Here is a 20,867-nt window from a genome sequence, read left to right as displayed (position 1 = left end):
CAGTGTGTGTGTGTGTGCGTATGTGTGAGCATGTGTATAAAGAAGAACCAGTATGCCATGTGAGTCCTGCTGAGATAAGGGGGACTGATACACTGGCATGCATGCATGTGATCTCCAGCACTGAAACACAGTCATGTCTACATGCAGCAGTATCACATCTCACCCTGGGGTCAGTTTTATAGTGGGTTACTGGTATCTGTCACCATAGCAGAGGCTGAAAATCAGAATTATTTTTCAGTAACAAGTGTCAATGTCTGGGATAAACTGCAATAACAAACATGGTATCATGTTATCATGGGACCATGTTTTGGACATGTTGCCCTAGTAATGGCATATTTTTTACATATACCATAGCATACATAGCAATATCATGTTTTTTGGACATGTTCCATAGTGACACCATTTTTTGGACATATTCCAAAGCATTTTTTGGACATTTACCAGTACCATGGCAATAAATTGTTTTTTAGACATGTATCATAGTGAAACCATGATTTTTGGACATGTACCATAGTGATATCATGTTCTTTGGACATGTACAATACCAATACCATGTTTTCTGGACATATTCCATAGCAAAACCATGTTTTTTGGACATGTACCATGACAAATCATTGTTTTTAGACATGTTACATAGCGATACCATGTTTTTTTGGACATGTACCATAGTGATACCATGTTTTTTGGACATGTACAATAGGGGTGTGCAGTGAAGCCATTATCTGTATCTGTATCTGTGACTATAACAAAATTATCTGTAGCTGTATCTGTATTCTTATATAACCAGATGGGGGCATGGTTTAAACCTGAAGTGCATCAAAACTCATTTTAAAATTTTAAAACTCTCTTACATTTAGGCTATAGCTTCTGTGTATAAAGTATGCTTGGATAGGCCTATTTAAATATTATTATTATTAATAATAATGATTATTATTATTATTATTACATTCTTCTTCTTCTTCTTATTATTATTATTACATTATTATTATTTAATTATATTATTGATATATTCTTTATTTTTTCTCACCAGATAAAGCTGAAAATGTAGGCTACATATATGGTGGAATATGTTGTTAACTGTGATTTCTCCTGGTATTTCGGGCATTAATATCTGCTGAAACAGAATTTTCATTTATGTCTGTGGAGTGTGCAATTATAACAACGTTATTCTGGAGGCACGAGGTGTGAAGCAATTGTAAAATGTAAAGCACAAATTTTGCAGCAAATATTAAATACAAATATGAATATTAAAAGAAATGAGATTAAATTAATATAGCCTACAAACTGAAAGCACCATAAATCTCTATTAGAAAGTTTTATGATACACTCGAGGCTTATTTTTTGTTCACATATTTTTGTGGAGGACATCATTAATTAGTTAAATTACATGTGTAGAATTAGTGAAATGCAGTGGAATACATTACAATATCGAGCCTCTATATATACAAACACTGGCATCTGTGAAAACTGGTGTTTATGCGTTGCCTCCATTTCTAAGTGTTTGTTTTGTCTGACTGACTGCACAGCAACTTAAAACTGTGCACCAAAGGAAAGCAGGCTCTCATAAACTTTAATTGATTCTGCTGTTTACGTATGCATGAAGTAGCTTTAAAAATCAATCTTTCTTGAATATTAACTTGACATCCAGCTATTTTTGTGTGTGTGTGTCAGGAAGGATGAGACAAAAGATCTAAGTGCGGAGAACAATGATCAGTTTATTTAACAAACACAGCTAGGCTAGTAAAGCTTTGAGAGGTGAACCCGGCACTGACTGCAGCTGGAGATAGATGGTGTGTTTGTAGGCTTGTGTGCCTAGTGGAAGTGTAACGTAGATCCTCGAGGAATCCTCTGTAGAGTAGTATGTTCGTAGGCTTGTGTGCGTAGTGGTCGTGTGCGGAGCAGACCCAGTGCAGTGAAGTATCGCTGAGGGGAACTCAGGAGGTTCTTCTTCATGGTGAAGAAGGATGGCTCGCTTTGACCCTGTATTGATTATCAGGGGCTGAATGATATCACAATGAATATGCCTCATGGCATACCCAGAAGAGTTACCAGATGAAGATAGAACTGATCGATGAGGGCGTGGTCTAGAATGTCCCGGGCTGGGACCAGCATCTCTCCTCAGGACCATAACCTTCCCAGTCTACCAGGTACTGAACCCCTCTGCCCCTGCGTCTGATATCGATGAAGACTAGACCGGACGACTGGTTTGACATGAGAAACATGGAACACTGGGTGGACATGACTAAGGAAAGGGGACAATTTGAGACGGACCGCCACTGGACGAATGACCTTAGTGATGGGAAAAGGCCCGATGAATTTGGGCCCCAGCTTACGAGAGGGGAGTCAGAAAGGAATGTCTTTAGTAGACAACCAGACATTTTACCCGCAGACATAACCTGGAGGTTTAGACCGGTGGCAATCTGCCGACTAGGCAACACTGGAAAGGCGATAGCCCCATAGACGACGGAGGAGAATTGTGGGCATACTCGACCCAGGCCAAATAAGAGCTCCAAGAAGATGGATTACCGGAAGCAATGCAACGCAGGGTCTTTTCAAGCTATTTATTTGCCCGCTCCACCTGCACATTAATCTGGGTATGGAACCCAGAGGACAGATTTACAGCCCCCAGCTGTCGGCAGAATTCTGCCCAAAACCGTGACACAAACTGGGGTCCCCTGTCAGAAACCACATCGACCGGGAGGCCATGAATGCGGAAGGCGTGATTAATGACTTCAACTATTGTCTCCCTTGCTGAAGGTAATTTGGATAGGGGAACAAAATGAGCTGCCTTCGAAAAAAGGTCCACAATGGTCATGATAACTGTGTTACCATGGGATGGGGGGAGACCGGTGACAATGTCCATGGCAATGTGGGACCAGGTTCTTGAAGGGACTGACAGGGGTTGGAGGAGCCGGACACGTAACGGGGAACGTCCTGCGCTAGCGACGGCCACCAGAATCGCTGTCTAATTAGCGCCTGAGTACGAGCAGCCCCTGGATGACAGGCGACGTTGGATGAGTGGCCCCACCGGAGAACGTGCATCCAGACTGACTGAGGAACGAATAACAGACCCGTTGGGCATCCAGCGGGCGAAGAGGTGTTACGCAGTGCGGAACAGACTTTAGTCTCCACGTCCCAGGACACGATGCCCACCACCCGGGAGGTGGGGAGGATGGTATCCGGAGGAGTGGTGGAGGTTCATATTTCAAAACATTGGGATAGGGAATAGGGCTTGGTGTTTTTGGAGCCTGGACGGTACGATAAATTAAAATAAAAAGGGGTGAAATAAAGTGCCCAAATGAGTCTGTCTGGAGTTAAGACATTTAGCTCCGTGGATATATAAAGGTACCCCGAACCCTCTAACCAGTGACGCCACTCCCCCAAGTCCAACCTGACAGCCAACAACTCCCTATTACCGACATCGTAATTCTGTTCGGCTGGGGACAGGTGATGCAGAAAAAAGGTGGACGGATGCATCTTCTCGTCCGAGATAGGACAGCACCAACCCCGACCTCTGACACATCCACCTCCACCACTAACTGACATGAAGTTTCAGGAGTACCAAGAATGGGAGCGGTAGTAAACTTCTCTTTCAATTTAGAAAATGCGGCTTCTGCCCACGAGGACAAACTGTACTTGGTACAGGTGGAGGTGAGTTCCCTCAGGGGTGCAGCGAGCTGACTGAAGTTTCTAACGAAATGTCGGTAAAAATGAGCAAACCCCAGAAACCTTTGCAAAGACTTGCGGGAATCTGGGTTTGGCCAATCAGACACCAATTTGACCTTAACAGGGTCCATGCGTACTCCCTCAGACGAGATGATGAAACCCAGTAACGGAACCAATTGCACATGAAAAACACACTTCTCCGCCTTAACAAACAGTCGGTTCTCTAGCAGTCACTGGAGCACCTGCCAGACGTGCTGGACATGGTCCTCGATATTCTGGGAGAAGATCAGAATATTGTCTAAATAAACAAAAACAAATCAATCAACCATGTCCCAAAGCATGTCATTCACGAGCCCCTGGAAGACAGCAGGGGCATTGACCAACCCGAACGGCATGACCGAATATTCAAAATGCCCGCTATGGGGTCTTCCCCTCATCGCCCTTCCTGATCCAAATCAGGTGATAAGCATTGCTTAGGTCCAACTTCGTAAAGACGAATGTCCCCTGCAAGAGTTTGAAAGCTGAAGACATCAATGGCAAAGGATAACGATTCTTCATCGTGATATCATTCAGCCCCCGATAATCAATACAGGGTCTAAGCGAGCCATCCTTCTTCACCACGAAGAAGAACCCCGCCCCTGCAGGGGAAGAGGAAGAGCGGATGAGACCGGCTGCAAGAGAATCAGTAATGTACTTTTTCATGGCCTCACTCTCGGGAGCAGAGAGCGAATACAACCAACCTCGTGAAGGAGAAGTCCCAGGGAGTAGATTGATTGCGCAATCGTACGGGCAATGAGGAGGAAGGGTCGTGGCACGGGAATGACTGAACACTTCCCCCAGATCATGGAATGCCACAGGTACACCGGATAAATCCACTGGTTCATCCTAAAAAGACACACAAGACTGGACAGGAGAGACAGCAGAGTTAAGATAATGGGAAAGACAATAAGAAATCCAGGCAAGAACAGAATTGTTTGACCAGTCAATGTGTGGATTGTGTGTTACCAACCATGGATGAGTTGTTCAGAGTGGTTAAACGTGATGAGAGTGAGCGGCTCCGTAGAATGGGTGACGATGGTCAGGAGTGAGCCGCTGAGAGAGTACGCCGTGTTGGGTTCAGCCAACTTTACCACCAGAATCTGCCACCTTAAAGCCGTTGCAGCATCAAGGAAGTTTCCCTCCACTCCGGAGTCCACCAGGGCAGAAACAGAATGACTGGTCATTCCGAGCTGTAGCCGGGCCGCCAGTAACCCCTTGTCTACCGACTAGCAGGGGCATTTACTGGGCAGTTGGCAATGACGTGACCAGAACCAACATGGTAGAGACAGAGCCCCTTGGACATGTGACGCTGCCTCTCTTCTCGTGATAAGTGTGTCCTCCCAATCTGCATGGGTTCCGTTTCGGGTAGCTGCACTGAAACACCAGCCGTAGGAGTGGGAGGATGGTAATGGTCAGCCGGCTTGGGAGGTGAGGAACGACATCGGCTGTGTCGGAGTGCAAGGCGCTGGTCAACCCTAATGGCCAGAGCAACCAGGTCATCAAAACAGGAAGGCAAATCCAGAGTGTAAACCTCATCATGGATCGTGCCTGACAAGCCATCCAGGAACCGACTCCAATAGGCTGCCTCATTCCATTCCATAACTCGATAGCATAGTCTGCAACCAAGCGGTTACCCTGAATCAACCTGGACAGAATCCTTGAAGCTTCTTGTCCATGTACAGATCTGTCAAATACACAAAGAAGCTCAGCCGAAAACTCCTGGAACTACGAGTAGCAAGGGTGGCGACTCTCCCATACAGCAGTTCCCCATTGGCCGGCCCTCCCGGTCAGGCGTGTGATAGCGAAGGCAACCTTGACTGCCTCTGTGGAGTATGTTGAGGGCTGCAGCGAGAAACAGAGTGAACACTGTGTGAGGAATGTGCAACAGGACCCCGCCTCACCTGAGTATGGAGGTGGAGGAATGGCATGGGGCTCTCAGTGCCGGGTGCTAGGGAGAACCGCTGGGACCGGTGAAGAAACCTCAGCAGTGGAGTCGGAGTCAGGAGACTGAGGAGTTGTGTGAGTCGATGAACCAATGTGAGTTCCGCTAGCTGAGACGCCACCATTTCAATGGCGCGGTTGGAAGCGGAGATCTGGTCCTGCTGGCGACCCAAAAACACTCCCTGTTGAGCAAGCGCAGCCTGCAAGTCAATCTCCTCTGCTGGATCCAACTTGGCTTGATTGTTCTGTCAGGAAGGATGAGACAAAAGATCCAAGTGCGGAGAACAATGATCAGTTTATTTAACAAACACAGCTAGGCTGGTAAAGCTTCGAGAGGGGAACCCGGCACCGACTGCAGCTGGAGATGGATGGTGTGTTCGTAGGCTTGTGTGCGTAGTGGTTGTGTGCAGAGCAGATTCAGTGCAGTGAAGTATCACTGAGGGGAACTCAGGAGAAGCGTCAAGAGAGGCGAGACAACAGACCAGAAGGTAACCACAATCCCGGCGCACACAGCGCAGACTGGCAACCAATACACAGAACACGTTACATGATATACTAGGGCAGAGGGAGAGAGTGGTAAGTAACAGAACTCAAACAACAATCGAGCAATGAACACAAAACAGAGTGAGGTAGATATAGCCAGGGAATTACTGGCGATCAGGTGCCGCTCACTCACAGCAAGCTGGAATGATCAATCAAGGATCCCATGGCAATGCTGATTACGTGAGTCAGCGACACCTGAATCAATTGAGAGAACATGTAATCACAAACTGAAACAAACCAGCGGACTCACTGAGACCGTGACAGTGTGTTTGTGTGTGCGTGTGCGTGTGTGTGTGTGTGTGTGTGGGTGTGTGTAAATCAGAGAATACAGATTTCTGTAGAGATCAAGAAACTATTAATTGTCATTAACTGTAGCAACTACGAATCCACTTTGCAACATTTCCAAATCTCATTCCCTCCAATATGTAGATGAGGTATTTTGGCTTTATCACTTTTAACTTTATCACTCCAAAAGATCCATGTCATAAACAACGTAAAAATTCAAAGCTCAATCGGGAATCAACTTTAAGTACTATATGTTCTGCAAAAACATGTTTCCTGAACATTTCTTTTTCTCTTTGTCATTTCCTCTCCCCTTTCTACAGTACTGCAAATTTAAAGGCAAAAGCTGTTTTCATGTTGTTATCTCTCTCATTGTGTCTTCCAGTGTGTGGCTGTGATTTGGCACATTCTGGATTCTTTCAGAAGAGTGGTGAATACATCTGCACAGCAGACTACCAGAGGCTTTATGGCACAAAGTGTGACAGCTGTGGGGATTTTATCTCAGGGGAGGTGGTCTCCGCGCTGGGACGGACATACCATCCACAGTGTTTCGTCTGCAGTGTGTGTAGGTGAGCTGTCTTCCCAAACCTTATTTTACAGGAAATCACAGCACTGCACATATGTACACAGAGTACACAGACTGAATGTCATCCTAAAGCTGCATTAAACAAAGAGGTACTAAAGGGTCATTATGAATACAGACCCATCAGACAGATTAAATGTGTGGGAGTGCCGGTAGAATGCTGGTAAATGATGCATATTTACTGATGTACTGATGACTGATACTCATTAATTCACTCACTATCAGCAAAATACACCCCCGTTCACTTATATACATTAAACAATTCTGAGTTCTAGTTCTAATATGACTATTACAGCTTTCAAAATTAAATAAAAAAAATTGAAAGTGTACATTTTTCTTAATTGCGATTAATGCATTACTGTTAATAAAGCATAAACCAGCATAAACACTGGTCGGACCAGTCGATGTGTCAGCCCGAAGTTATTACACTGACACACACACCACAAACACACACAGCAGTGATTAGGTGTCAGTGATAAAGTGATGGAGAAAGGACCTCTTGTAATGTTTAATGTGTGTGTTCATGTATTTCATGTCTTTTATTTTGAAAAGTTTAGTTCCTGTTTCATGTCATGTGTTCCTAGTCATATGATTCCTGTTTCCCTCCATGTTCATGTGTCTTGTTTTCATTGGTTCATTGGTTATCTTTGTCATGTGTTCTCCCTTGTCCATGTATTTAAGCCCTCATGTTTTCCATTGTCCTTTGTTAGGTATTATATGTTTGGTAACGTTGTTCATGTCAAATCAGGTTTATGTCAAGTCAAGTTTATGTTAAGTCAAGTTTATATTCATTTAAGTTCATGTTTATGTTTCACGTTTATAGTAAGGTTTTTTTTGGATTTCATGTTTGTTAATAAATTGCACTTGGGTCCTTCACTCCATCATCTTTGTCATTGCCAGCACCAGCGCACCGTTACACCTCTTAATGCTATTTGTTGTACAGACAAGCCCAGATGGGACTTGTGACAGAAATCAAGTGTTTTACAGCCCCTGTAATGTGCTATTGAATTACCACAGAACCATTTCAAGTCTTAACTATCACAAAAACGTCTGCAGTGCTTTTCATGTGGAGTTCAAAGCGGCACTTGACGCTGGTATTTACGCCCTGATGTGTTTTATGAACATGGCTTTACGATTGCTGTAGCAAAATGGATAGCCATGGTCTGCCAGCTGATTAATATTGTAGAGGATGAGAGTTTAAAAGATATAATGACCATAGCAATAAATATGCAACCTATGGAGGAGCTAGTTCTTTTAATTAGTCAAACTCCCACTTAGACTTTAGGAAGCGTTTAATATTACTTGAATTGGTGCTTTTTTAGTGCATTTGTCTTTATACTGTGGAAGACTTTGTTTGGAAAATGTTAATAAAGCATTATGTTGTTACATATTGTTTTTTTGTTTTATTCTAAAAAGCAAATAAATGCATTTTGACAGGGAAAAAAAGTATATATAGAGTCAAATTTCACTACTTTCAAAATCTGTGATTAATCACGATTAACTATGAAAAATTATGTGATTAATCGTGATTAAAAAACAATTTATTGACTGACAGCGCTAATTACTATTAAAAACCAGGACAAGGAGTCTCCTCTCATCTTCATTCCTCTTGTTTAAATTGTTCTGCGTAGTATAAAACCAAGAGTGGAAGAGGAGAGATCAATACAGGGAAACTAAAGCAGATCTGAGCAGGATATTGAAACGTGAGTCAAGGCGGAAGAAAGCTGGTATCTGGATCTCATAATATGTGATAATGCCCAGAAAGCAAGCAGAGAATGGAGGAAGTTGTGTAAATTGAGAAGCTGTGGTGGCCAGAAGTGAATATTTGAAGATTGATGGGCAGAGTGAGCAAGGAAATGATGAAGTTAAAAGGCTGACGTGAAAAACCTCACTCTCGGGGACTTCACATTTTGCTTTTTCTTAGACTGACAGGCCATAAAATGAGAGCTACTCTAAAACATCCCTGCAGGGACACATTACCTGTCTGCCCAACACTGAAACACCATTATACCAACCCTATTGCCTTTTGTAAGAAATGGAAAAAAGAAATGGATTTAATACATCTGCGCCTTTTGCTAAATGTTCAGCTTGAGTATTCACACAGACATTTTTAAGGTCTTTGGCTGGCTACTTATTTTACATAACCTCTGCTCTCTGTCTCTCTCTCTCTCTCTCTCTATCTATCTATCTATATATATATATATCTCCTCATTTTCTTTCTATCACATACATGCTTTTGTTTCTATTTTGAACACTTTGCTGGGGTGTGGTGAATTTGCTGGAGAGCTGTGAATTTTGTGGCTATTGTGTCTCTTTTATGTTCCCTTTGTACATTCATAGAGTGTTTTTGCTCTGTTTGTATCTACAGGAACTCTTCATTTAACAAATAAGCACACAGAAAGATAATTAGCTATTGATGAATGGAAGTGGGAAGGCCTTTTTCATGAGGCCTGGGATTGCTTTGTTGGACTGCATTGCCAATTGGCTACTAAAGGGCCCAATTGGATGCTCTTGGCAGAAACCTAAAAATGTATCGGCCTGACCATGAAGTAAACAGTCAACAGGAAAGCTAGATTATGTTACATTTAATATTTACACCGTCTGTGTGGAGACCAGGCCCTAGTGGGCTATCATCCTAGTAGCACTGTTAGTAATAATTCATAAGTCACGTTCAGCCCCAGGACTGGTTTAAATAGTTTTATTAATATAAAACTCATATTTGCAATTCATAGGGAATTCTGAGCCTCCTTAATTAATATCTTGAGGAACATTTTGACTCTGATCAATTTCTATTAAAAGTCGCTTTCTTAGTCAGTAGTGTTCTAGTAAAATAAATGTCTAAACATCCTTAAAAAAAGATAGATTTACTTAAGAAACAATTTGCCAACGGGGTAATAAAATTAAACTTAATTCAAGATACAGTATATTCTCGATATCTTACACAAATATATACAGTTTATATTTAAGATTTTAAGACTGGTTTATAATATACTGTATCTTGTGTAAGTACTATATATATATATATATACAACCCCAATTCTAAAAAAGTTGGGACAATATGAAAAATGCTAATAAAAACAAAAAGGAGTGATTTGTAAATTATATTCACCCTTTGCAATATTGAAAGCACTACAACTACACATTACATTATGTTTTTCCTTGAGAATTTCATTGTTTTTTGAAAATGTACAGTAATTTCAAATCAGATGATTGCAACATGCTCCAAAAAGGTTGAGACAGGGGCAATTTAAGACTAATAACAATTTGACGAGTTGAAATAACAAGGTGATGTGAAACAGGAGATATTAAACAGGTGAGGCAATCGTGTCATAGTATATAAAGAGCCTCCAAAAACAGCCAAGTCCTTCAAGAGCAAGGATCATTCGAGACTTGTCAATTTGCCAACAGATGCTTCAGCAAATAATCCAGCACTTTGAGAACAATGTTCCCCAAAGACATATGGGAAGGATTTTGGGCATTTTTTTTTTTGCCCAAAAAATGTTTTTGGGCACCCTCTAGCATGCATAATATAGTTAAAAGATTCAAGGAATCTGGTCAAATCCCGGTGCGTACAGGGCAAGACGGAAACCATTTCTGAATATGCATGATCTCTGATCCCTCAGACATCACTGTCTTAAAAATCATCATTCATTTGTAATAGATATCATGAACATGGGCTTGGTATAACTTTAGTAAACCTTTGTTAGTCAACACCATTTGCCGCTGCATCCACAGATGCAAGATTAGACTTTACTATGCAAAGCAGAAGCCATGCATCATCACTGTCCAGAAACGCTGCCGACGTCTCTGGGCTCAGTCTCATCTTAGATGGAAAGTAGAACAGTGGAACTGTGTTTTTTAGTCTGAAGAGTCCACATTTCAAAACGTTTTAAAAAAACAAAGCCATTGTGTTATCCAGGCCAAAGAGGAAAAGGGCCATCCAAGCTGTTATTAGCGTCAGGTCCAAAAGCCAGTGTCTGTATGGGCCAGGGGTGTGTCAGTGCCCATGGCAAGGGTAAATCGCACATCTGTGAGGGCACCATTAAAGCAGACAGATATGTAAAAATTTTGGAGTAACTGCCATCCAGCACCGTCTTTTCCAGGGACATCCATGCATTTTCCAGCAGGACATCTTCAAACCACATACTGTCAGGATTTCAAGTGTATGGCTGTGTGAGCAGAGAGTGTGGGTGCAAGACTAGCCTGTCTGCAGTCCTGACCTGTCTCCAATTTAGAATGTGTGGTGCATTATGAAACACACCATATGGCAACGAAGACCCCGTACAATTGTGCAGCTGAAGACCTACATAATTGATGATTGGGGGAAAAATCCACTTTCTAACCTTAACAAACTTGTGTCTTCAGTGCCTAAATGCTTAATACATGTTATTAGAAAAAATGGTGATGTTTCACAGTGGTAAACACTTGACTGTCCCAACGTTTTTTGAGCGTGTTGCAATCATCTGATTTGAAATTACTGTACACTCGACTGTCCCAACTTTTTTTGAGCGTGTTGCAATCATCTGATTTGAAATTACTGTACATTTTCAAAAAACAATGAAATGCTCAAGGAAAAACATCATATAATGTGTAGTTGTAGTGTTTTCAATATAGCAAAGGGTGAATACAATTTATAAATCACTCCTTTTTGTTTTTATTATCATTTTTCATACTGTCCCAACTTTTTCAGAATTGGGGTTGTGTGTGTATATATATATATATATATATATATATATATATATATATATATATATATATATATATTAGGGATGCACCGATACCACTTTTTCTCTTCCGATCCGATTCCGGTATCGGAAATCTCAGTATCGGCCGATACCGATCCTGATCCGATACCAGTGTTGTTTTTTTTGCATAATCAGTTTAGAATATCTTTACATTATTGGTCGGAACTAATTGGGTATACTCTTTAATATGTAAAGAAACACAAACTACACATTATTTAAATATAAATGTATAGCTTATTAAGAAAAACTTCATTGTTAACTAGTATACTGGATAATGTAGCAGCAAAATTAACAGTAATTCCCGTATGTCATCAGTAGATGTTTGTTTATTTATTTATTTATTTATTTATTTATTTGCAAATTTATTTCAACTTGTATCTGGACTTAAAAGGATTTAGATCTCTTTTTTTGTTCAATTTAGTTGTAGGACATCAGTCCAGTTTTCATTCACAGTTATTTTTTGGAACCCATTCAACTTAAATTTTATTATAATTTGTAAACAAATGATAATAATATTATTATAATAGTAATATATAGTAATATATATCAATCGTGCACCTTTAACTTTTAAACCCTCATGCTTTTATTTTGACATTCTGAACTCTCCAGGAAGTCCTGTATGTGTCTGTTTGAAGGCAAGTTCACAGTAGTTTAATTCGTTTCTTATTCAAATTCTGATAAAAAAAAAATAAATAAATAAAAACACCTCCAGTGCCATTCTAAATGCATATTATAAGTGAACCGAACTACTGAGCATCTAATCTGAGATGTTGTTCATGAGTAGCGCTCAAATATTGAGCACCGCTGTGAAGGCTACAAATAGCCGCAAGTGTGTGTGTAAACAGAGCAGCGCCATTCACTGATGCGCTGGAGCTGCGCGTACATTTTTTTTTTGTATTTACTTATAAAACACAACCTTTTGTGATTCACAGAGCTACTGCACGTCTTCAGTTGGCTTTGAATAAAATGCCCGAGTCATATGAACTACTTTAATTGTGTTTTTATGGTTCTTTTATGACATTTTTTGACCTTGACAGTAACAAACATGACTAACACACAGTATCGGATTTGGATCGGGCTCGTCTTTTTTTTTTTGATGTCACGAAAAAGTCAAAATGCATTAGTGGACAGAAGAAAAGCAGCATCCATTTCACACGAAAACTACATTTTTAACAAGCAGGAAAGCTGACAATGCTGTGTGTGTCTGAGGGGAGTGTAATGTGTTGGGTAATACCAAGGTCACATAAAGACAGCACGAAAAAAGACACACACACATACAGCCTCATAAGGAAGCCCACACAGCTTTCACATGTAAATATAGAATGAAGTAGGTTGTGTGAAAGAGAAGGAATGAAATACAGAGACAGAGAATGAAGAAGAATATGTGTTGATTCAGAGATCCTGCTCTCATTGGCACCAGCTGTACTATAACACTGGAGAAACTAAAATAATTATTCCACCCATGTGTCTCACACTGAGCTACGTATATAAGCGCTTCTGTTGTCTGCCCACCTACCTGGCCATCTTTCACTCTCCAGTCCAAAGAAATCATTGTGTGAGGTCACTATTGTGGAGGAGTTTGTCATGCCATACTTCACATAGCTCAGTGAGAAGTGGATGTTCCAGTGTGATGTGTTTGTATGTAATGATTTGTGTGACAATAGGAGCTATTGTTTACTGCACATGGTTATTGCAGGATGAACTACAGTTTTGAGGTTGCAGGTTGTGTGATTAACTTAACTTTAAAGCTAAGACTCCAAATATAGCTCTCTCCTAAATGAATATATCACAACAAACATGTTGAAGATTAGCGGCAAAGCACTTAATGTATTATGTGATTAACTGTTTCCATACACACGCAGTTTATTTAGAGTACAAGGCATCACCTTCATTGACTCTCATCAAGACAGAGCAGTCTTTGGTCTCCCTGTTGATCCCATGTTGTTATGTGTTTTTAACTGAAGTTGTAGTCTCTTTTTAGGAAATGGGAGTGCAAGTTCTATACAAGATCTGTTTTTAAAGGACCTGTCCCTTAATCTTGTAAAGTGGCAGCACTCCTCTAGGTCATGGTTCACTGTAAATGGATTGCTTTATAATTGCTGCATTAACAGAGGAATAGTCTACTGTAATAGGATTTGTCTCATGGTGTAGAAGCTTCCAGTCCATCTGATTACTGTGTAGATAAAGCTGTGCAGTGGACACATTATAGTAGCTGTTATTATATGTGTAAACAGGTGCTCAAACGAGACACATGCATTTATCTAAAAGGAGTGTGAGAAAAATGTATAAAACGTCTTGTCGTTCTCACCATAAACATAAGGTAAGCTTATATACATAGTGGCACATGGGCAGTTTTGTGGACCCGGTCTAGGTTTGTGGAGGCCTTTGATTCAGGGTGATTTGACAGGAACAGTAAGCAAGAGCTGCTGACCCTGCTGAACAAGACTGAATTAAAGCTGAAGTATGTAATTTATGAGACATTAGCACCACAAAATGAAATTGCAAAAATAAACAGTGTTTTCAAAACAGCTTTCTAAATACGCCCCTTTTCTACCATTGATCAAACAAAGAGATAGTCCTGCCCTCAACGCATGACATTGGTCAAGTAACATTATTGGGTGGGGTATTAGCGGGCCACTCAAAACATACATAGAATTTTTTATAGCGCCACAGAGATAGTTGTCTCTGCATATTAAGCTGGGATAGAAGAAAATATTTTAACATAAAAAAAGTTACATATTTCAGCTTTAAACCACCATGGATTTTCATGCTGGTTTATGTTGGTTTGTGTGATCTATCTGATGGACAAGCAAAGCCAAATAAAAGCACTATCAAAACATTGCTATGTTTGTTTGAACATCCCAACCAGCCTGACATGGCAACATTGGCACAACCACTGGCGTGATTTTGAAGTGGGGCTATCTGTTTTCGACCAATGGAATAATGTTTGAAAACAATAATTATTTTAATAGTTTTTTTATTTTTTATTATTATTATTATTATTATTTTATGGTTATATTTTTCATTTGGTGATACTAGTGGCACACCTTTAACTGTGTAATAAGACCTCCCTGTTCTTCCTTAAATAACATAATTTAAAAGTGTCATTTTTTAATTTCTGCCTTGTCTCCTCTGCACGTCTAAAGGCAGGGGATTGTGTTCAGGTAAAGCTGGGAAGTGTTTACAGGCTGGTTCTGATCTGTCTTTAATGCTTGCTCCCTTAGCACTATTTGGGGTTAAATGTTACCTAACCCTGCCGTGGCTCCTCTCATAAGACTTTTTTCTGCTTTCTTTAATTAATAAATCCTTACTTGGCTCCCATTCTTGTCAATATGGCTTTTTCATTAAGAGAAACATGTTATGACATTATGGTATTTATAACAACATACAAAACTAATGCTGAAAATGGTCTACTACATGAACATATGCCTATAGTGTACTGCATAACAGTGTATGGAAACCTTAATCTTGCTCTGCTGTCCCATCATTCTTGATATATTAGCAATTTGGTTAAGTGTGTTTGTGTGTATGTGTGTGTCTGTCTACACACTTTTCTCCATCATATCATTTTGTCTTCTTTACAAGCTTTCTGGACGTTTTTGAGTGGATCATTTTGTATTTGGACTAGTAGGTTTAAGGCAATGGTTTACTTGTGTGTGTTTTTGTGTGTAATAGCATGTTGTTTGTCTTTCTTTCCCTCTCTAGGAAACCCTTTCCAATCGGGGACAGAGTGACATTCAGTGGCAAAGAATGTGTCTGTCAGCAGTGCTCCCTCAAGCTGGTTAATTCCAATGAGCCAATCAAAATCCATGGGCCAAGTCGTAAGTCCCACCCCTCAATTAATGCATTTGCCTTGTTTTCATAGATATTAAATGTCCTTAACATTTTACATATTTTCAGTTTCCCCTAATCCTTCACACTGAAATTTCATGAGATGCAACTGGCTGTCAAACACATATTGAGCTACACATAACACATAATCTACACATAAAATACACATAAGCTGCACATAAGATACACATAAGCTACACATAAGTATTTTCTCAGGCACTTATTAAGTCTAAATAGATGCACATCTTACATAATTTCAATAGTACACCCAAATGGCAGTAGTCATATCATACTGTTCATGTGTTGTACTCGGTATAGTTCACTTCAATGTTGTTTCTTCATCAAATAGCAAAGTCAAATGTAAATCCAGTCAATCACTGAAACAACAGCGACACCTTGAGTAAGAAATAGCATGTATATTTTGCATGTGTACACGCAAATGGGATACAGATAATTCACCATTGTTGATGATTGTTGCACAGAAAATCAGTGTGATATAGTATTTATTTGTATGAATATACTTTCTGTTGTTATAAACAAGGAAATAGATATTCTGTGATGACTTAATTAGATATGAAATAATCATAAAAAGGATAATTTACGGAAGTGCAAATAAAAAACAAAACAAAAAAACAACAACAACACTTCATACCTAGGGTCTCTAATGACCCTATTCACTTTTGGTACTTAAACCATTATTATATATATATATATATATATATATATATATATATATATATATATATATATATATATATATATATATATATTTCTGATGTGTGCATCTATATTTCACGTGAATGTGGAAAATGAAAGCTGCAAAAGAATATTATGAAAGCAAAAAGATGCACTCTGCATTAATTCTTTTTTTATTATTATTTACTTAAGTATTATTTTCTTTGTTGCATTGAGAAGATCTTGAGTTTCTTGAGTAAAATGTATAGTAATAATAATGGTTAACAACATAAGACTGATATGTGGCTTAATGTGAAATTTAGCTTTTTGGTAAGGTTGAGTTTTTATTTTATTTTTTTACTTTGACTATATTTGAGTTTGAAGTTTCCAAATTTAGGCATTACAATATTGTTATTTAATAAATAAACCAATCTCAGTTGATTTTCCAGAAAACTTTTACTATACCGTTATCGTGATTAGAGCCCGACCGATATGGGATTTTTGAGACTGATACCGATTTTAAAGAGGGAAAATTCACCGATTAACGATATGGTGACCGATATAGCAAATTTTTGAGCTTGGATGAAAACAGACCTTTTCTATGTGGATTGTGCACCGATTTTGCACCGATATGACTATGCAAAGGTACTCAGAAGGCTTCTTTCTTAAACAAATATTTTTATCAAAGAACATTTTACATTATTATTATACATTGTCAACAAATTCTAGAAATGAACACAGAAAATAAAGAATAAATAAAAATAAAATAAATAGCTTAATAAACATCAGTACTGTTAGTATAAGTCAATTGATGACCATTTAAATAAAGTTTAAAATAAATAAAATAAAATAAAAATCAGTACTGTATGTTTAGTATCAGTCAATTGCTGACCATTTAAATAAAGAAGAAATAAAAATACAATAAATAGCTAAATAAAAATCAGTACTGTATGTTTAGTATAAGTCAATTGCCCACCATTAAAATAAAGAATAAATAAAAATAAAATAAATAGCTTAATTAACATCAGTACTGTATGTTTAGTATGTCAATTGCTGACCATTTAAATAAAGAATAAAAATACAATAAATAGCTAAATAAACATCAGTACTGTTTAGTATCAGTCAAATGCTGACTATTAAAATAATGAATAAATAAAAATAAAATAAATAGTTAAATAAACATCAGTACTGTTTAGTATCAGTCAAATGCTGACCATTTAAATAAATAATAAATTAAAATAAATAGCTAAATGAACATCAGTACTATATGTTTAGTATCAGTCAAATGCTGACCATTAAAATAATGAATAAATAAAAATAAAATAAATAGTTAAATACACATCAGTACTGTTTAGTATCAGTCAAATGCTAACCATTTAAATAAATAATAAATTAAAATAAATAGCTAAATAAACATCAGGGGCCGGTTGCACCAGCTATACGCACGTTACAATTTAGCCTAGTTGTGGCATAAATGGGCACTAAGTCACAATTTACGCTCTACTAAATATTTGATCGTTGCATCTTTAAACTTAGGTAGGACGTAACCCTACGTATAAACTAAATATTTACGGAAGCCTCCGACCAGGAGTAACTGATGGAATAAAAAAGCAGACTGATTTAATGACATCAATGAGCTCATGTTTTGGCTGATAGGCATCAGTCCTTTCGACATATATGATGGTGTTGGCATTTACACTCATTTACATTTACGAGAGAGAGAAAAAAAAACCTACTTTTAAGCGGCTCTTCATCATGAAACTGATCTAACGGTGCCGTTTTTAGGGTGCATCGCCCGGTGTCAAGTTTCAACACATTCAAAATATATATATATAGGATATTAAAATGAATAAATGTCTATTTTTCCAGCCTGTTGTATTAGTATGTATCATCCCTCATTTATTTTAGATACAGTTCCTATATATTATTATTTACACAGGGAAAATATACTATTTATTAAATCTACTTTTATTACGTATCCTATTTTAATGTCTGGAAAACCAGACTTTTAAATATTACATTTTATAAATGCAACGACAGGGATTGTTCGGTTGAAGGGGGTACCAAACTGTGAATCCTGAACAAAACAGTTCGGTGAATACATGTTTACACATTAGCTTCCACTCAGCTGACAACAATGAAAGTAGCTACGTGGTTAACTAGTTAGCTGTAAGCTCGTTGTCACGGAGAGTATAAGATGGACTTTATTTACTTTCCAGCATTGTGTCTCACCAACTAGGCAACAGCAAAGCGTGAAATCAACACTCAGCAGACACAATCCACCACCGCACCGTTGTCTGCTGAGCTGCAAAAAGATGCTCTGATGTTTACCTTTCATATATATATCAGATATCAGATATATCGGTCGGGCACTAATCGTGATATAAAATTACTTGTATCGTGATATAAGATTTTGGTCATATCATCCACCCCTATTGTCATGCATAATTTTCCACCTCTTGGATGTTTTCAGTAATCTGCTGTATAATTTTTCTTGATAGCCCAGGGGCTACATGCCTCCATATGGATATACTAACCTGCATGTCTTTAAGGGCAGAGGGCAGAGCACTGTTCAGCAGATTAGAGAGTGTACAGTGTCTGGTTAAACAGAGAGAGAGAATATGCTGTGGTGTGTTTATCAAGGCCAGAGGTGAAGAGTGTGTCTGTGTTTGCTCTTTGGTTGAACAAATGTTGAGAGTAAGGAGTGGAAATCGGCAGGAACCTTGTGATTCAAAATTGTATCAATATCTGGGTTGCGATGGGATTATTGCTATTCTTAATGCCTAGTGTTATTCAAAACTGTAATGTATTGCAGTCATTTACTGACTTGTTTCTCATTCATTTTCATTGGACTTTAGTGCTTTGTGCAAAAAGTGCCATAGAAGTAGTATAGAGTAAAGGCACTTGAGAGAATAGCATACCATTTTTCCAGATTGTTTATCATTAAACATTTATCAAAACCCTTGCAATTTAGTGGTTCAGAGAATCTGTATGGACAACCTTTTTTGGTTGAATAGAAATAAGTGTGTGTTTGTTAACCTAATGCCGCTGTACGTTAACACTTCACACACAGTTGCTCAGGGGTGCTCAATCTCTTTAAGTTACCAATTGCAGGTTACCACTATTTACCGTGAATATTGTGAAGTAAAATATTGCAATATTTTAAAATACCATTTTTCCCATACTTCTTGAGAGCTCAAACATGTCTCCTGTTCCAAACTCTTGTATCACAGCCACTATAGGGACAGAGAGGGGAGAATTGATGGGAATAGGAAAGGAAAAACTTACTGTAACATCTGTCTCTGTCTAAGGATTGACCTTATTGATCGGGAAGGTGAATCGAAGAGAGCAAAGATCTATGTCAGGCTTCAAATACTAAACATAGTTCAGAATCGTCCAAATAAAAACAAATGATGCACTGACCTTTTGCGCATATGCTGCCCTACCCAGACTGCACAGCTTAATAAAGTGTCTGTGTCTGTGCTTTAAGTGTGTGTTTTGGTCAGGTTCATTTCTTTTTTACTGATTAAGAAAACTTACAGCTAAATCTTCACACTGGATTTGTAAACCTGTCAAAGCTGGTCATGACAGAGAAAGTACTTTTTGAACCTTAAGTCCATTATGTAACCTCTCTTCCCTTCTCTACTGCTCTTTCTAGACTGTGCAGGATGTAAGGAGGAGATCAAACAGGGTCAATCACTGCTAGCATTGGAGAAACAGTGGCATGTCAGCTGTTTCAGGTGTCAAACTTGTGGCCTGGTCCTGACAGGCGAGTACATCAGCAAGTGAGTGACCGCTCATACTGTTTGTCCTCTTTGGTTGCATATTTTATCAAATTTCAAGTTTGAAACCACAGTTGTGATATTACCTCTGAACTTCAATAGCACTGTATTTGATTTGAGTGCAACAGTGGACAAGATTTTCAGTGAATAAAGACTTAAATTTAGGTCTGGTCATCATACAAAGTTATCGAATGGCTTCAGAAGACTTCATATTTAGCACAGGAGTCATATGAACCACCTTTATGATATTTTTATTATATGTTTATGGTGCTTTTTATCATTTTGGAGCTTGACTGCCCCAGTCCCCTTTTACGTTCATTATGTGGAAAAGAGAGGCCATGATGTAATTTAAAATAACTCACCTTTTGTTTTCCATGGAAGAAAGAAAGTCAAACAGGTTTGAAATTACATAAGGGTAAATAAGTAAATGATGACAGAATTAGGTTAAACTATTCCTTTAATATGATGTCATTACAAGGTGTTTGTCATTCAGAAGTGACACTTTAAAATACCAATGTATAATGCTTTGAAATGCTCAAGAAAGAATTTAGATTTAAGAAAGTCAAAAAGGGTTATAGTTTGTCATGTTAAACACAAAGTAAGCACCTGTGTTTTATCAGTACAGTAGCTGTTCATTCATGTGTTTTATTTTGAATTCAGAGATGGCATTCCTTACTGCGAGTCAGACTACCACGCCCAGTATGGGATAAAGTGTGAAACCTGTGACAGATACATCAGTGGACGAGTGCTAGAGGTGAGTGTACAAGCTCGCTTACATCT

The 20,867-nt window shown here is 38.7% G+C and overlaps 1 protein-coding gene across 7 annotated transcripts in view; it reads left to right on the top strand.

The window, feature by feature from the left end:
- The window catches only part of ablim3 (actin binding LIM protein family, member 3), a 115,166-nt gene that overhangs the window by 50,711 nt on the left and 43,588 nt on the right, over positions 1–20,867 (top strand). For all 7 annotated transcript variants that reach the window (XR_007892522.1, XR_007892521.1, XR_007892520.1 and 4 more), the window contains exons 3-6: positions 6,857–7,040; positions 15,505–15,620; positions 19,964–20,090; positions 20,748–20,841. Coding sequence is in view for 1 of the 7 variants with exons in the window: in XM_051649815.1 (XP_051505775.1) it covers positions 6,857–7,040; positions 15,505–15,620; positions 19,964–20,090; positions 20,748–20,841 (521 nt within the window). In the remaining 6 variants the exon portion in view is untranslated. The remainder of the gene's footprint in view (positions 1–6,856; positions 7,041–15,504; positions 15,621–19,963; positions 20,091–20,747; positions 20,842–20,867) is intronic.

The sequence above is a fragment of the Myxocyprinus asiaticus genome, chromosome 22 (genome assembly GCF_019703515.2).
Source record: "Myxocyprinus asiaticus isolate MX2 ecotype Aquarium Trade chromosome 22, UBuf_Myxa_2, whole genome shotgun sequence".
NCBI classification, from domain to species: domain Eukaryota; kingdom Metazoa; phylum Chordata; class Actinopteri; order Cypriniformes; family Catostomidae; genus Myxocyprinus; species Myxocyprinus asiaticus.
The sequence above is the reverse complement of the archived record's forward strand: the minus strand, read 5'-3'. Positions and strand labels throughout refer to the sequence as shown.